At 39.9% G+C, this 19,061-nt stretch overlaps 1 protein-coding gene across 1 annotated transcript; it reads left to right on the top strand.

The window, feature by feature from the left end:
• Window positions 1-786: 786 nt before the first annotated feature.
• Window positions 787-18,673, top strand: LOC124799011 (cytochrome P450 6k1-like). Its single transcript, XM_047262548.1, has 4 exons — window positions 787-1,678; window positions 8,322-8,552; window positions 10,789-11,040; window positions 18,419-18,673. The coding sequence occupies exons 1-4, from the start codon at window positions 787-789 to the stop codon at window positions 18,595-18,597; spliced, it is 1,554 nt and encodes a 517-aa protein (XP_047118504.1). The 3' UTR covers window positions 18,598-18,673.
• The last annotated feature ends 388 nt before the right edge of the window (window positions 18,674-19,061 follow it).

The raw sequence follows: 19,061 nt of genomic DNA, 5'->3' as shown, positions 1-19,061 counted from the left end.
GTTCACTGTGGTTTCAATTTGGCAATCAATCGGACCTTACTTTTGGAATAACCCTCGTACTACATTTTATCTGCGTCTGTTTCTACACAGTAACATGTGCTTAATTTCTCCACACATTTTTCCACACATCTAACATTTTATGAGTGTTAGAACAGTTTAGTTTCTTTTTCCGAAGATATCAACTGCAAAAAGAAAGAATTTCCTAGGATCCAGTTTCAAATTTCTTCGTGATGTTTATACCATATTATTTATGGTCAAACCTCAAATATTCAATAGATCTAAAATAGAGAGGCGTGTGGGAGAGAGACACCCAACATTTTTCATTCATTCTGTTAGTTTTACGTTTTTCATATTCTGCTATTGCATAAAATATAGAAGGCAATGTCAAGAGTAAAACTGTAAGGCTCATTGTTTTATCTTAGAAGTACAATAACTCTCATAGTGTATCAAGGGAAAAACACACTAATGTGGTCACATGTAAAATACATTTTAGGGATGCCGAATGCAAGCTAACACAGTTCAAATGTTCAAGGAGGACTCGAACCTCCAGCGGAGGGACCGCACAGTCCGTGACATGGCGCCTCAAACCGCGTGGCCACTGCACATGGCCAACTTGTAATGCAGTCACTGGAATACAGTTAACAGCCTATTTTACTGTTACTTTTACATTGTAGCAGTCGACTGCATGAACAACACAGCCAGGAAATAAATATTAACGTGTTATGATGAATATAGTCCTGTTATACTAATGTTCTATTTCCTCTTTTTATTTCTCTAGGAACCAAAATGGCTATTATCTTCGACTCATGGGTGACTGAGGTGTTGGCCCTTCTGTCAACGTTTTTTGCGATACTATACGTTACATTTAAAATCAATTACACTTACTGGAAGAAAAAAGGTCTGCCATATTTGGAGCCGTTTTTCCCGCTGGGAAATGGCTGGAACACAGCGCTTTTGAAAAAAAGCCCTGGTGAGGATCTGAGGGACATTTATTTCGAAGCAGAAGGCAAGGATGTCGTCGGTATTTACTCATTAAACAATCCTCTTCTCATTGTGAGGGATCCGGAGCTGATCAAAACGATCATAGTGAAGGATTTCAACTACTTTCCCGACCGGGGCATCTATGTAGACGAGGAGACAGATCACCTGACGGCGCACCTCTTCTTCCTCGGAGGAACCAAGTGGAAGGGTCTGCGACAGAAGCTGACGCCCACGTTCACGTCGGGAAAAATGCGGGCCATGTTCGGCATAGTACGCGACTGTGCGCAGATTCTGGCTGACGTCACACCTGCGGGCAGTGTTGTGGAAGTCCGTGAGCTGATTGCCCGCTACGCCACTGACGTCATTGCCTCCTGCGCCTTCGGCATCGACGTTGACAGCCAGCACAACCCCGAGGCGGAGTTCCGGCAATGGGGCAGGCGCTTCTTCAAGCCATCCCTGCGTACATACCTGACTCAGGCTCTGGGATTCTCCAATCCAAAACTACGCACACTTTTGCCTATAGCCTTCACGCCAAAGGACATCACAGACTACTTCACAAAGGTCGTCAGGGACGCAGTCAAACACCGAGAGGAGACAGGGGTCATAAGAAAGGACTTCCTGCAGTTGATGATTCAGTTGAAGAACAATGGATACGTGGATGACAGCTTCTCAATCACTGGGCGGAAAAATTCTGAACGTAAGTCCTGTTTCTTAGTGCACATGGTTTTTAAAAAAGTACTGAAACTTTAATTTAGGGAATTATCAAGTCTGTTGAAGAATACTATACATAAGTATTTATTAGTGTATACAATTTTTTTTAAATATTGAAATGTTAATTTAAGGAATTATCTAGGCTGTTAATCTTATATGTCTTTGTATTAAGATATTATTGTTCTGCTCTCATTTCCATCGTACATCGCAAAGATCCCATTTAATGACATGAGATTTAATGCCCTTGATATTTTAACACATCATTACATACTGCAGTCAAATGAATTTAATCATATGTGACTCTCTAACGTGTGGTAATACTTTTGGATAACATCTGTTTCCGAAATCTATTCACCCACGACTAATTCCTACTGTAAGAGCGATGTTAATACCAATAGACAACCTTCATGTTATCAGCTACATCTTCACTGACACATCTCTTCATTACGAATGTGTAGATTAACAAATAAATTACGTCGGCGATCTCCATATAGAATCTTCAATGGTAGCAACTCTATGGAACGTCTAGTCTTATCATGCACTGTATTGAGTCATCAGTGGCTGGCATCTTATTTTCCCTAGAGTGCTATTTTGGGAATGTTTAGGATGTGGGCATGGTCTGGTGGAGTATGGTAAGATAGGCTGACAGAGGCCACTCTTAGGTAGCAGAACCGTTTTACTAATTTATTTTAAGCTCGAGCCCTCATCTGTAAGTGGCTGGAAGATGGGCCTAGACACTTGGACTCTGCAGCAGTGAAGCACTGCAGTAGAATGTCTGTTGCTGCTAGGCTCGGTGCAGTCCCAACATGACACAACCTCAATCAGCGACTGAGTAGCATCAGGGCTGATACCGTAGTCTCGTGTTGTTATGATGTTAGTGTCGTTGCTGAGCCATTCTCAGCTGAGGCTAGAGACAGGCACAGACATTTGGGGTGCAAACACAGACTGCCAGCTGACCTGTACCTCAGTGGTTAGGAGGGTCTCATGTCCGGCCCAGCAAGTGGCACTTTAGGCAGGCGGTCTTGTCAGTATGATGGTAGAGTGGCGGCAGAAAGCGGAGGGCAACAGTGTGACAAAGTTATGACAGGATGACTCATTACTTTGACACAAGATAACCCAGGCCAGACAGCTGGTACTTATTCATGTAAGAAGGGGTTTGTTGTGGCGTCACGGCTGTAGAAGTCGTGTATTCTGAATGTCATACTCTCCCTGGTTACAGTAATCGTCTGGGTGCTGACTGGCAAGTGAATGACAAATCCCAGTGAACACCATGGTGCAATGCTAGGTCAGTGTATTGCCGTAAGTGGCCTGCTTTATGGCATGAAGCCGATCTGTCTAGGTTCCTGTCTTTACACTCTTCCCTTTTCGAAAAGGTTTATTACTTCATCCATTCAATAGTGTTTCTTGCTGTCGTTCCATGCCATACCTGTAGGAAGGTTTTGAGGTTTAAAACAGGACATTACTACATATACATCTGCATGGATACTCTGCAAATTACAGAGGATTCGTCGAACTACCTTCACAATGACTCTCCATTATTCCAATTTCGAATAGCGCTCGGAAAAAACGAGCACCTATATATTTCCGTGCATGCTATGATTTCCCTTAGTTTATTATGATGATCGTTTCTCCCTGTGTAGGTCGGCGTCAACAAAATATTTTCGCAGTCGGAAGAGAACAATGGTGATGGAATTTCGTAAGAAGATTCAGTTGCAATGAAAAACGCATTTGTTTTAATGTTTTCTATCCCAAATCCTGTATCATGTCTGTGACACTCTCTCCCCTGTTTCACGATAATACAAAACGTGCTGCTCTTCGTTGAACTTTCACGATGTACTCCGTTAATCCTATCTGGTAAGAATCGCAGATCGCCCAGCAGTACTCCAAAAGACGACCCACAAGCTTAGTGCAGACATTCACCTTAGTAGACCTGTTACACTTTCTAAGCGTTCTGCCAATAAAACGCAGTCATTGGTCTGTCTTCCCCACAACATTTTCTACGTGTTCTTTCCAATTTAAATTGTTCTTAATTGTAATTCCTAGATATTTAGTTGAATTTACGGTCTTTAGAATAAACTGACTTATCGTGTAACTGAGATTTAACGGATTCCTTTTAGTACTCATGTGAATGACCTCACATTATTCATTATTTAGGGTCAATTGCCAATTTTCACACCATTCAGATATCTTCTCTAAATGGTTTTGCAGTTTGTTTTCAATCTTCTGATGAGTTTACTAGACGATAAACGACAGCATCATCTGCAAACAACCTAAGCTGGCTGCTCAGGTTTTCTTCTAAATCGTTGATACAGATAAGGACAGTGAGACTAAATCTCGAAATAAGGAATTTTACACTACCATTATTAATGAATTAATGGTAAACTGCCATCACTAGCACTCATCAACTCGTCTACAGGTTAACGTATACATTACTGAGCTGGGCAAAATAGGCAGGCAGTGCTTATTTTATGCACTATATTATGATGTTTCCAAAAGTTAATCCGAATAGTGCACTTGGTAGTGCACGCATATGAAGGTGAAGACTGGTGGTGTCACTCTGTGGTGCATGTAGCAATTATCACCATTCTTTTTTGTGGCCCAAGATGTGGCTCAAGCTCTCAAAGTTGACGACAGCTCAGCGGCCTTTGTGTCAGATATCAGAAATACAGCTCTTGTTATTTACTAAGATACATGTGCAGGTGGTTAGTACTGAGTTGTGTGTAGTTTGGTGTAATAGCTATTGAGTGACTGTTGTGGGCCTATACGTAGTTGGGTGTTATATTCCTGGTTACGTCTAAAAGATATTTTGTCATCTTATGTTTAAATGCTGAAGTTCTCCCAGAATTTAGGTGAAGTGAGTTTTGGGCTGGAGGAGGGGTACCGTTACGCAGATGTGGAGTTCCATCAAACAATTGCTTTATTTAAAATCTAAATACTTTTGATTACAGAGTACAAATACACTTTCAATAAAAAAAAATACTGTCACCTACAGAGACACTTAAGCAGGACTTAAGCTCTTGGGCTAGTGCTTGATGTGATTACTATTCGTTCTTCAGCTCACCTTCCCAAAGAGTAACGTACTGGTACAGTAGGATTTTGTCACATGCATAGGTGCCTCGTGCTGACTGGGTGTGTGATGTCCTTAGGTTACTTAGGTTTAAGTAGTTCTAGGTTCTAGGGGACTGATGACCATAGCTGTTAAGTCCCATAGTGCTCAGAGCCATTTGAACCATTTTTTAACATGCATAGCACACAGGTGCCCATAGTCGATAGGTGTGGAACATGGAACACATCAGTCCTCTTACGTCTCCATAGTTTCTGTAGCTTCAGACCTATCGGATTAGAGTCAGGTGAAAGGCAACTCTTACTACTGGACCTCCTCGAACGAACCATTGCTAGTTAAACGTTTCTGTTATGTACTGTCATATGAGGTGCAGGGAACTGGGTAGTACCCTGAACGCTGTCTTCTACATGGTAAATGTTCTTCAATAGGGCAGGTAATTTGCCACGCAGAAATAGGTGATACACAGCAATTGTTATTATTCTGGAAAGTGCACAGCCCTGCGAGCATGGTCAGACAGTCTTGCCGCTAACACACTGATACTAAATAGAATCTGATGCTTTGATTCCATAATAGATCAAGGATTTGCATCTGACCGTACTACTGTACATCAAACCCGCCTTATACACACAAAAAGGAATGTATGTATGTATGTTGCACATCTCCTCCTAAACCGACGGACTGATTTTAACCAAACTTGGTACGCATATCACTTACCGTTTGTAAATCATCGGTTTGGTGATAATAACCACCTACCTATCAAATGGGATGATGTGGGATGGGGGTGAAAAAGCTGTGTACTCCACCAGTCGTGAATACCCATAATTTAATCGCTGACGACCCCCACAGATTGGGGAAAGGAAACAAGTTTATTGCTTTCTACATTTTCGTTGTTCATGCAGTGAAACTGCAGCATGAAGCATGACGTTTTAATTTATTTTGTCTTTCCTACTGACTGAATTCGCAACAAACTTTCTAGACCCTCTTCAAGTATACCACTGAATGTATGAGCACGATTATATCATAATACGAACCACAGTTCAGAAGATATGACGCCATAAACACTGAGTTGCATGAAAAACGACCGCATCATGCAACACGTTTAAATTTGTTACATCATTGCTACTAATACTGTTTGAAACACTGAATGTACCTAGAAAAATCTCTCATTATACGACACATAAGTCAAGAGATATGGCGTCAGATACAGAGATACGTGAAAACCTGCTACAGTATGTATGACGTTTTAACTTATTACTTCTTTACTACAAACCCTGTCCGCGACATATTTCGCAGACAGTAGCCACATATACCACTGGATGCACCTGCAAAATTACATCACTCTACGACGCAAAGTTCAGGCTACAAGGTGCCTGAAAATGAAACTGCAGGGTGGAACTCGCCAGAGATACAGAAGAAAAATGTGTACAAATACATGTGAAATATGTTAAATTTATGTGAAATATATCTGACGTGGGTAAAAAAATTATCCTAAATCCTTGGAACGATTTAAACAAATTAGTAATAATCTAGAAGCTAGAGTTTAGAATCACCAGCCTCCTCTTGGGGTGAGCGTGATAATGTGGAGAAAGTGGGGGAGGAGAAGATTGACGGAGAGAGACAGAGGAGAAAATGACAGAAGAAGGGGAGAGGGTGATGGGATAGACAGGAAAGAGGAGGAGATGGACAGAGACAGGCGAGGAGGAGAAAGGCAGAGAGTGGGGAAAGAAGGAGATGAACAGAGAGGGGCAGAGGAGGAAATGGACAGAGAAAGGGAAGAGGCGGAGGACAGAGAGAGGGGAGAGGAGGAGATGGACAAAGACAGAAAAGAGGGGAAGATGGTCAGAGAGTGGGGAGTGGAGGAGGTGGACAGAGAGGGAGTGGAGTAGGTGGGCAGGAAAGTGACGAAGGAGGAGATGGGCAGAAAGGGGAAAGGAGGGTATCGACAAATATGAGATCGGAATAAATACTTAACTGGGCAACGATGGGTACTCTGCTAGTCTACCAGTAAAATGCAATCTATGAACTGCAGGTGTTCAGCATTTCGCATCGGTATACGTTGTCAGAATCCGGTCATAACTTACATTAGCACAGTCTGAAGAATAGGCGTAGAGACAATCAACCGTGAGAAATAAGCTATCAACTTAGTTCTTGAAACAAGTAAAATGGTTCGTATCTTAATAAGTATTTTTTTGCCAGACATTCGCTCACAGGACTTTCTTTTAATTTACACTAACACTACCTCATATGAGGGTAAGAGACACACGGTCCTAAACATCCTGCAGAAATGAATGTATATCTTCTTTAAGACTGTGCTTTATTTTCTCCATCACAACATTGTGATAGGCTCAAAAAACTTAAAGAAACTAAAGGAGACTATAGAAGACGTGGAAAAATGGTGTACAAAACACAAGTTCGTAATCAACTCCGACAAGACGGAAATGATGGTATTCAGATCAGGTGGGCAAATCCCAAAAACGACAAGAACTGCACTACAAGGAACGCAAATATCTATCACAAAAGATTACAAATATCTAGGGATAACACTCCAGCCGTCCGCAAAGTGCTTCACTGAACACACGACAGAGAAAGCGACACAAGCCATCAGAGCGATAAACGAAATAAGTTCCGTCAGAACACTAAATCTAGAAACAGCTATGGCACTCTTCAAATCAAAAATAATACCGATACTGGCTTATGGGATAGAAATCATGTGGATAAACCTAAATGAAAAGAACTTAGAAACATTGGAAAGAGTAAAAGCAAGCTATATCAAAAGAGCATTGTGGGTAGCAAAAACCACAAGATCAAGATTAATCTACCTTCTCGCCCGAGAATCTTTCCTCATAGAGGATCTACGGACAAGGTTCTTACTTCCCAACATATCAGCATCGGAGAACCTACTAAGATCACTACTCAAGAAAAGAGGGGAAGTACCAAGGGAATTCAATGGATCCGGGGCCATGATCGACCGCACTTGGGCAGCAGCAAATTTTGAGATGAGACACGTACTTACAAGACTCGCAGTACACGGATTCCACCATGAAATTTGTGCAAATACAACATACCACAAGTGTACACTATGTGGACAGTCTTGTGAGAGATACCATATGGAAATATGCAACAAGAGGACCAGATCAGTTAGAGACTATGCAATAAACGGTTCAAATGATAATCTGTTATAATACCTGCACTGAATGTAATCTACTACTAAGAATTATGCAGACACTCAAAACATCCTTGTAATATACTCTCAAATGATTGTAATCGTATAACTACAATGGCTATTTTGCTGCAATAAATCGTTTAATTTATTTTCTCCATAGTATGAATTTACTGGTAGTATGGGTTACAGTAAATTTTTCTGCTATTGTTGTTACTATTACAATTAGTTAGAATATAAGAACATTTCGAAAGCACAACTTCCACTCACTTAAGCTTACAGGGTGGAAATGTTCAGATAATAACGTCCCTTGACTCCTAGTAGGAAGACAGTTCGTAATACTAAGAGTATTTGCTTTACGATGTATGTTACAGTTTCTTTACGAACACACTTTGTCCTTGGCAGAAAAGACCCTGACGACTAAGGAGGTGGCAGCGCAGGCGTGGGTGTTCTTCCTCGCTGGGTTCGAGACTTCCTCCACCACCGTAAGCTTCTGCCTGTACGAGCTCTCTAAACACCCGGACATCCAGAAGAAACTGCAAGAAGAAATTGACGACATGCTGAAAAAGACCAACGGTGATGTGACGTACGAAGTTATTATGACCGAGATGCCATACTTGGAAAAGGTGGTGAACGGTACGTTATATGCTTTTGGTTATTACTGTTCATACATTATCACAGTTACAGTGGAGCTGTGAACACATTAAGGCCATTAACAGGGGAGAGCTTAAATTACGACGAGGGTGATCACAAAGTTTTCATTATCATTTCTAAATGAAGAATTACATAATATTTCTTTGTTTATTTTCTGGAACATGTCTGCAGCCCCGGTACACATGGGAAGCCCTATGCCACAGTGCTGTGATATTTCGCTTCTGTGTCTGTAGCGGCGTCCTGCCGTAGTCCTTGGATTTCAATGTGTAGCTGGACTGCAGACACGTAGCCACATACAAACAAAACATTAAATATGTAATTTTATTGTTTTCGAGCTGATAATTAGGAATTTGTGATAAGCTTCGAAAAAAATTAAGCCAAACACTCAGTAGTATTACCCAACTTTCTTGTTTACTTACTATGACGTAATTCGGTACAGAATGATTAGTGACACCCATAAACAACATTGTTGCTTTTCATATTTATTTTCGTATATTTACAATATAGATTAAGCTATGATTAGTGCACTGGTGCAATGAAAACCTTACAACAGATAAGAACACAAACAGAAATAGAGGCGCCCACCAATCTATAAATTTTGACTTTGCCACCATCACGTCCCAACCGAAGAAGCTTGCTTACGTGTCTGAGATCCCGTCTCATCGCTGACTACCATTACCCGATTCTGTTATTTACTTTTTGATCACATACAATTATATACTACGTCCTGCGTACGTACACAAACGCAATCACACACACACACACACACACACACACACACAGAGAGAGAGAGAGAGAGAGAGAGACATATCTTTCTGATTTGTTCATTCATGCAGATTGGACGTTTGTAACTCCTTTCCCACAAGGCACCTTACTTGCTCGTCAGCCACAGAGAATAACAAAGTTTGCTCTAACAGCACCTTAAAACCTTAAACATTTATTGGAACATTTTTGATAATTATTTGTTACAATTCCTAGAAGATTCATTACGCAGTTTTGTTTCTAGCTGTTATTAATCAACCAAGAGGAGACAATTATTACTGTTTATGACGGGGTTAATCGAGTTTACTTCAGTATTACGATTAAAAACTTATAGTTTTTATTCTACATTTGAATGGCCATAGTGTCCGTAGGTACTTTATAATTCTTGAGGGTATTTTTGTTCTGTCGTTGCAAATACAAAATATGTGCATTTTTGTAGTTGCAACGACAAAAGAAAAATACCCCCAAGAATTATAATTTTTAGTTGCTTGACTGCAACAGTGCATATAGATGATACAGGGAGAATATCAAAAGCCGTGAAGAGCTATTGACACCAGTTATACTTCTTCTTCCTAGATTAACGGTTTTCATTTTAGTTTCAAATGCGCTAATTGTTGTTGATGAGTATCATAGTCTGCAGCAACACTGCTTTCCACTGCCTTCTGTCTAATAGCATTACAACCACCTAGGGCAGTGAATAGTCCGTCACCTTCCCACATTCCATCAGTTCCTCTACTCCTACATATATTTTCTCTCCTTCCTCGTCATTTGCTGGAGATATATGTAAACGTAAACTCCGTACACAGGCCTGTGAAGGGTCCATTATCATCTACCGACTCCTGCTCCATCCTCTGCCAATTGCATCACTGGATGCTGTATGCATAGGCTTAGGGTCAGCACACTGTTCTCCGGCTGTTGTCAATTTTCGTGACATGGAGGCGCTACTACTCGGTCAAGTAGTTCTTCAATTGGCATTACGAGGATCAGTGCTCTTCATTCCAGTCCTCCCACCAAGAAAAATTCTTTGGCGCTACCAGGAATCGAACCTGGGTCCTACACATGGCATTCATTCACTTAGCTACAGAGGAGGACATCATCTTGTGATATGGACATTGCAATCTGCAGCATAATGTTTTTTTTGGTCAGTCCTCAGAAGAATAATTCCACAACTGTGTTTCTCACAGTATCTGACTCTGTTATCTACCTTGGTGCTTATAGTAAAGGAAACACTGCTTTTACCACAGTGCTAGCCATAAGCCAGACTGTTTAGAAACTAGTGATCGACATATTTTCTCTTACTATTGTGGGATTATTACGATCACACATTTTCTATGATTTATTTTCAGTCTACAATTTAACTAAGATCGCTATGGGAAGATTTAAAACTTTATATGAAGCGCCACTGTGCAACACCTGCTAAGCCTTATACGTTAACATCTGCCCTATTCTTTTTCAGAAACCCTTCGTATGTATCCGCCCGTTCCAGCTCTCAATCGCGAGGTGGTACAGGATTATAAACTGCCAGGACACGACTGCGTATTGGAGAAAGGAACTAAGGTGATCATTCCCATCATGGGACTCCATCACGACAGCAAGTTCTTTCGAAACCCTGAGGAATTCGACCCGGAGCACTTCTCTGAGGACCAGAAGGCATCCAGGCATCCTTACAGCTATCTACCCTTTGGCGAAGGGCCACGCATTTGCATTGGTGAGTCACTCAATCCTCACATTTTATAAACTTTTTACATAATCTGTATGAAAATATTTTCCCGTCTAGTGTAACCGACGCAGAACTATCGAGAAAAACGTTAATAACACAAGTATGCAGCACATTCATCGATAATTGTTCTAATGGATGGAGCTGGATGGCCAGTATGTTGGTTGGTGGAACTGTGTTGTTAGTTTCATGAGCAAACAGTTCACCACCCTTGGTGTGGAAACAGAGAACGATGGGAGGAATCCTGGTAGCCATCCGCCATATCGACTTGAAAAAATCGTTGATGAAACATACATTTTATTAGTGAAAACTCTACAACACTCGTAACGACACTCTGCCGTGGCAACACCCTCCAGAACGTCTGCTGAAGACAGCAGGATGGAAGTGCTCTTGTAAGCAGACGGCCTGCAGTCTCCGGCAATCTGTCGTGTTGCTCGCCTGGAGAAATGGTGACTCAGTGGGAACGCTGACGTGAGGTGGGTGTGGCTGCTTGTGTGTCGACTGGACGCTATCTCGCAGCTCAGGGCAGGACGTATCAAAACGTGCGGAATCCAACCGTGGATCCCGAAGAGGAAGACCCTGCGCCTGCAGACGGAAGCTTGCAGAGACAATATGCCCACGCAGGAGAAGTTGGTTGGTCGCTTGCACCATCCTGGTCTCGAACAAGGGTAGGGGGCTGGCAGCGACTGGAAGTGAGAACAGCGGTGGCCCAACGGCTGGAAGGCTCTAAGTCCACAACATGACTCAGAGCCAGCAGTAGGCCTGCAGTTAGTGGAGACCCAGTCTCGTGGTGGTATCTTGTACATCCGTGTCAACCTGTAGACTGGTATGGACCTCTCCTCAGTGCTTGCGGCTGCCAGACTGCATGCATTCTATTCCAAAAGGAGGGGTATTTATACAAGTTGGTGCATATTTGTTTCTCAAAGGCGTCGATTCTCTTCCCTTAGCCCCAACAAAGCCTGCAGCTCGGTCTTGAAATACTCAAGCCACCGCACAGCTGTGGAGCTGTCTTTCTGCTGTGTCGTCGTCATTACGACGCTGGATCCTCACCTGGACCGCAATGTAGTAACTGCCTGGTGTCGAAAGTGGCAATGATTGTTGTATCAGCAGATAACCCTGACATGACTGGGTTTGGTCGGCTCTGGTTGACCCGCTTCCACGGCCTCTTGCATTAGCTGTGCCAGCGTCATCATTATATATAGTAGTATCAAAAAGCAGTGGCCCCACTCTATGTTTAAAATACTCCTCAACCAATTGATAAACTGGTGCCTATTATGATTTTGCCAAAAAATCCAGAAACTTAAGTACCTAAGGTTAACATACTTAGTTCAGTCGAGATGAACGTCAGATACTGGAATACTAAATCACACCAAATTTACAAACACTACTATTATTGCTGTTGTTATGCTCCAAAGGCTCCTTTGATGCAGCTTTCCATGATGGTCTATAAGTACTGGTACCTACTTCCATTTGAACTGTATACTCTATCCGTGCCTTTTTCTCCCTCTATAAAACTCCTCCACCCCACGCACACACTTCCCTTCAGTACCAAATTGGTGATTCTTTAATGCTCCAAGTTGCGTTCTGTATAGCCATCTCTTCTTTTAGCCAGGTTGTGATATGAATTTTTTTTTCTCCGATGCGGTTCAGTGCCTCTTTAGTAGCTATTTTATCTACTCATTAATTCTTCGGCATTCTTCTGTAACATCACATTTCAAAACGTTCTCTTCTCATCTGCTCTTGATTGTTTATCGTCCGTTTCACTTCCAAACAAATCTACAATTTGGAAAGAATTTCTCACATTTAAATGCGTATTTGATGTAAAAAAATTTAATTGCTTCAAAAATGCATTTGTTACTATTGCTAGTTGGTATCGTCAGTTACTTTTCTCTCCAAATAGTGAAACCCAGCTACTAATTTTAGTGCGTCGTTCCTTAATCTAATCCCTCACAGTCGCATGAACTAATTCGACTGTATTCTATTGTTCCTGTTCGTCTTATAACCTCTTTTCAAGACTTTATTTATTCCGTTCAGTACTCTTCCAAGCCCTTTGCCGTCTTCCAAAATTCAAAGCCTTCTGAAAAAGTAAACAGTTTTCGTTTCTTCTCTCTGAACTTTAGTCTCCTTTTTAAATTTTCCTTGGTTTCGTTCACAGCTTAGTCAACGCACAGAGTGAATAACGGATCGCAAGCCTGTCTCAATCACTTCGCAACTGCTATTATTTCCCGTCCTTCGACTCTCACAACTGTGTTTGGTTTCTGTACAAGTAGCAGATAACCTTTCGCTCTATATATTTTATACCTGATGCTATGCTCATAGTTAAAGTGAATCAGCAACACGTTACCTGTCAGAAACTGTCTGTAATCGGTAACAACACGTGAAAAATGGCATGACATAATATCTGTGAAATCCGTTCATAAATTCTCTTCCTACTATGCTAGGAATGTGCATAGACAAATAAAAATTTAGGCCACACTAGTATGTTTTGAAATGAGGCTACATTATTTCTTCAGTGGACAGAATTCTAATTTTTATTTATTACTGTGTCAGAATTTTATTTATTTCCAGAGGAAACAACGTCTATATTCTTTCACAGATTTTAACATCTCAAAAGTTATCTGTAGATCTACATGCTGCTTTGTATCTCTGTGCTCATTCAGGAACGTGCATTGTCACTCAGTGAGTGACAATTTATGATTCTCATTTAGGCTAAGATCCAGTACTGAATATTGAAGTGAAGATGATTATTTGGCACTCTTAAAGCAAGTCATGTAGTAATAGCCGGCCAGTGTGGCCGTGCGGTTAAAGGCGCTTCAGTCCGGAACCGCGTGACCGCTCCGGTCGCAGGTTCGAATCCTGCCTCGGGCATGGATGTGTGTGATGTCCTTAGGTTAGTTAGGTTTAAGTAGTTCTAAGTTCTAGGGGACTGATGACCACAGATGTTAAGTCCCATAGTGCTCACAGCCATGTAGTAATACAAATGTGATCGCATAATAAAAAACATAAATTCCTTTACTTTCCTTGTTTCCATTTATCAGTACTGCATAATATGTTTATTTATTTATTGATCCCTTTTTTAAGTTTGTTGTTAATCGTTTTAAATAATGCAAATATTTGCCATACTGTAGTGCAAACACCGTAACAAAGGCATTACGCTGTTTTTATTTTGTTTTGATTTTATTCCTGTACACTAAGACAAATTTTAATACGGAAATGAGACTATTAACAAGTCAACTGGCATGAAATCTGCTAGAACTGACGAAGTTCAAACACAGACTACGTTGTGTCTCTCCACTCTACTGTCTGAAATAAACTCTTTGCTACGTTTGTTGTTTGCGCACTACCGAGTATATTTCTTTTTGGAGGATAGAAAGACCACAACTCCTTACCATTCACCTACAACAAAAAATTATGGAGATCGCTTTGAGTTGAGAAATAAGTTAAATCATGCTTGCCATACTCCTGGAACGAAAACGGGCAGACTAAATGGTACATGTGATCTACATACAATACATTGCTCTATTCAGAAATATCTTGTTCACATTTGGTTGAGTTACGACGGTTAACCGATTTTGGCTCTATTGAGTTGTAATTGGAATTAAAAACACAGAAATCGCAAATATGCAAAATTACTGTTAAACTGTTCAACAGTTATAAAAACATTAAAAAGGGCAATATGAAGAGAAAAATTAAAATGTGACTGGTATTTCGTTACGAAACTAACATGTACAGCACACTGTGTATATTTTTATATTTCTCTGTATCATGACCTTTTCAATATCTTTATAACTACATTTAATAGTAGTTTCTGTCTTTTCTGGAGTTTTAGTTCTGATGATGAATGATTAGAGTCGTAACTGGTCACTGTTACAACTTTGACAAGTGTGATCAACAAGTTCATAAATAAAATAATTCATTCAATTGCAGTATTAAATCGAGTATTTTGCGAAATGTCGTCCTACAAACGACGGAATGGAAACTGACCAAGGAGTATTTGACAAGTAGTTTCGTTTCAATTTTCAGCTCCTACGAGAGAATGGGCGCTATATGCCGGATATATAAATTTAAAAAAAGCTACTTCAGGATTTGTTTGTTTTTAAGTTTGATCCCTCTCAGTGATTGGTATGAATCAACACTGGTTCAGTATAAGTAATTGTTTATAAATATGTTACACTCCTTTGTGGGATGAATTCCTTTCTGGAATGAATGAAATTACGTCTTTGATTCTAATCCAAAGTTTACGACTGAAAGTTTCCCAGAATGAAAAATGTTCCTGTCATAGCACGGGCAGAGTCAGACTTGTAAAAGAAGGGAATTAGCTTTTTGACTGACGTGGCAGTTTCAAAGTCATTTGAAGCAAATATCTTGACATACTCGCGCGTTTTTACTTAGTATTGTTAGTAACCATGTCATGTAATATGGAGTGCCGAGTAAAGTAACATGATACATGATGTCATGTGGTATAACATGACAAATTTCATCGTGTCATCCAACATGACATTTGTCATGTTACACAGTATGATACAATGTATCATTAAAGTTTAGGATGCATGCATCCCCACTATGGGATACTTCCTATTGTAGATGCATCCTACTCTCTAGTAGGACATAAATTTGTGTCTGTTTGTTCTTACACCTCTCACCATACATGTAACAGGGGTAGGTTTTGGGAGAAATGATCCCATTGGGGAAAAAATCAAACCCCTCCTCTTCCCCAGCTAGAAATCAAAAAAATATTTTAGCATCCCCCAGGAGCAAATCTATCGCCAGAAATTTTATACCCCTTGAAAAACTTCTTTAGCTATTACACGTATGCTCGTCAACCATATGATACTGTATACTGTTTATCATGGCTGGCGAATATTCTCGATTTTGGGCGCAATATCAGGGAAATAAATCGCAACTGCAGATATGCTAACATCTTTCAGCTAAGAGAGCTCACTGTGTTGGGTAATTAGGGTTAACTCATAAAAAAGCATGAATATATCAAGAAGTTTGGACTTAAATGCCTCTGAAGCTGCCAGATAAATCGAAAAGCTAGTTCCCTCTTTTTAGATCCCTAACTCTGCCCTGGACACATTCGCCTTTTTTGGGCTGTGACAGGATCATTTTTCATTCTGGTTCCCAGCTTTTACTTTACCATAATTTTGACACTACACCGCCATAGCTTGGCAATAAATGTTGATTTTTGTTAACTCAAACGATGACTGATCCAGTACAGGTTTTTTTATCTTTCTAACGATGTTGCTGGAACAGGGCATTATTATTCTGGATCCTCTTCAGTCACCTGCATGGTATGGTTGATTTGCCCTATATAGCCTACTGTCACACCAGCATCACTACCACGACAAGGTCACATGCATGCAGGAAGCTTTTTGTTTCATTTTTTAGTTTCTTCAATGCTTTAGTTATTATTTTTATATACACGAGACTCTATATGCAAAGATAAGAAAACAACAATATAGATTTAATACAGTGCACAAAATAATAGCAAACATAAATACAATACCGAGCGAAATATTAAATACTGTGCGAAGTACATGATAATGTATTTAAGTAGTTTATATTATGTAAATAAATTTACAATACGACAAAATTACATAGACAAACTAACTTAAAAACTTACTTCATCGCAAGCTGAACGATTCGCACAACAAGTAATAAATTACTGAAAAGCATACTTCTTGTCATTATATCTTGTCTTAAAATTCTTGTCATTGTTTATTTAAAGTATGCAATGATAAAAATGAAAAATAAAGAACTGCCGTTAGAAAAACTCAGGTGAATAACTTTGGAACGAAGTAATGCAACAACCAATCCGAAATAAGGATGAGTATGATTGGCAGAAATTAACAGAACAACCAAACAACGTATGCATGACCAAATACTATCAACTTCTCACTCCTGTAACAAAATAAACGAATTAAAGCTTGTTTTGTCCGAAATTATAATTTCTACAATATAGCATAGTATTATTTGAAGGAAACGCTGTAAAAAATTTCTGTTGATTAAAAATAAGCTGAAATTCTTTCTGACAATTATTTTTAGAGGAATTTCCGGGTTAGTTAAATTGTCTGCGTGGTCATCGATAAAACTTTAAATGCTCGATCAAGCAGTATAGCATTTCATTCAGGGCTTGGTATAGTTTTGGTTTAGTGCATGAATTGATTTGCATGTGGTGAACAAAATCTTTAAGTTATAAACAGAGAAACAATAATCAACTGTAATAACTATTTTTTATCAAATCCGAATTCAGGCTTAAAATACAACGCATTTCTGCAAAACACAGTTTCATCAAACGCCTCACTTTTCACACATAAGACCCGAACGATGAAAGATTTTTGCAAACGGTTCTTATAATTACCATAAGAATATATTTGTTATTTTCATCTGTATCACTTTAAACTGACCCAACTCGTGGGATTTGTATAAAACCGGATTTTACGTGCTACTTCTGACCGTTATGCCGTGGCACGATTAAAACTTTAACAAAACAATAGGACGACATTTAACTACCAGTGCTTGTCTACCTCCTTACAAAATTTGAACCGATTCGCACAAGTTTGGAACCTAGAAGAGACATGCGTAAAAAAATTCAAATAACGTGTTAAACGTGTTTTTTGCCAGTGAAATCCAAATGAAGCTATATTTTTAAAATTAAATTTTCAGTTTCATGGTAAGAAGGGATTTTTATTGATCTGATTCACTTTAAACCGTTTCCGCACATACCGTTTACGTAAGAACGAGTTTTACAAGTTACATTTAGCTCGACTTTAATCTATCGTACCTCTACAACGGATAAAAACTGTTAAATGCAAAAAGTTTTGAGTTTGAATTTATCCATTTATCTACATCCTTGAAAAGTTTGAACCGAGTCGTACAGGTTTAATTTATAGAAGTGGCGCACTTCAGGAACCTCCAAAACCTCGTTTTTTGGGCGTATAAACCAAACGAAACACGATTTTTTAAACGGTTAAGTCTTATCTAAGTCCGACACACCGGTGGACTTAATTAGAACTATCCGTCTCGCTCCAGCCGGGAGTTATTTAAGAGTGACCGTATCCGCACGTAATATCCGAACGAGGATGACTGCTTTTGGATGTAAAATCCGAACGGTGCAATTAGCTGAGCATTGATTTCAACCCAACTAAAATCTTTTGAAAAGGGAATGAATCGATTCGCACAATTTACCTGGACTCCAACTTGGGTTCATCTATAGCTACAGTAAGACAGGTGTTCGAATGGCTACACAAATGGATGCTGGTTCGAGCTTTCCATTCATACGTATTTGGTACAGTGCTTCCACGGTACAACACAGCATTATCAGTCACATCCACAATGAAGTGATGACACATTTATTTTGTTGCAGGCATGCGTTTCGGATTGATGCAAGTGAAGTTGGCACTGATACACCTGCTGTCAAAATTTGACTTTCTGCCCGCTGGAGACAAGCAGTCGAATCTACGCATGGCTCCCAACAACATCGTGCTGACACCAATCGGCGGAATCGACCTGAAGGTGGAGCGGAGACAAGTGGCTGCAAGTTGAACACCTTCAGTCGACAGCTTGTAGCACAATAGGATGCTCTACCTAAATTTAAATAGTGTGAAAGACTGTGTAATCAAGTGCTAATCTAATCTTGATGTATTACACTTAATGAACCTAAATGTGTTAGTTAACAGTGATTTATTCCACACGTTGGATTATGAGAAAAAGACTGAAATTAAATTTACTATGGGACTCAAAAGCAATAAAACTGTACTCATATACTTCCCTTTTACCTTTACTCAAGCAACCAAAAATCAGGATCAAGAAAACTGAATAAGCAACACTCCCTCACATTAAATATAGCTTCTGTAAACGTATGGTACCAATGTTGTAGAATAAGTATGCATACTCCTAGACATGCATCCACATGCTCAAAATACACTGACGTGACCAACTCATCCAACTCGCATTAATTTCAGAAAAAATAACAACCCTAAACACATTTACATCTGCTGTGAGTCTTA

Source organism: Schistocerca piceifrons, chromosome 5, assembly GCF_021461385.2.
Source record: "Schistocerca piceifrons isolate TAMUIC-IGC-003096 chromosome 5, iqSchPice1.1, whole genome shotgun sequence".
Taxonomy (NCBI): domain Eukaryota; kingdom Metazoa; phylum Arthropoda; class Insecta; order Orthoptera; family Acrididae; genus Schistocerca; species Schistocerca piceifrons.
The sequence above is the reverse complement of the archived record's forward strand: the minus strand, read 5'-3'. Positions and strand labels throughout refer to the sequence as shown.

What these genes read in the sequence shown, in the direction of transcription:
- LOC124799011 (XM_047262548.1), top strand. Translation starts at nt 787, where the DNA reads ATGGCTATTATCTTCGACTCATGGGTGACTGAGGTGTTGGCCCTTCTG. An exon ending in TGGGCGGAAAAATTCTGAAC is followed by an intron (nt 1,679 to 8,321) that starts GTAAGTCCTGTT and finishes TGTCCTTGGCAG; the next exon opens with AAAAGACCCTGACGACTAAG. An exon ending in CTTGGAAAAGGTGGTGAACG is followed by an intron (nt 8,553 to 10,788) that starts GTACGTTATATG and finishes ATTCTTTTTCAG; the next exon opens with AAACCCTTCGTATGTATCCG.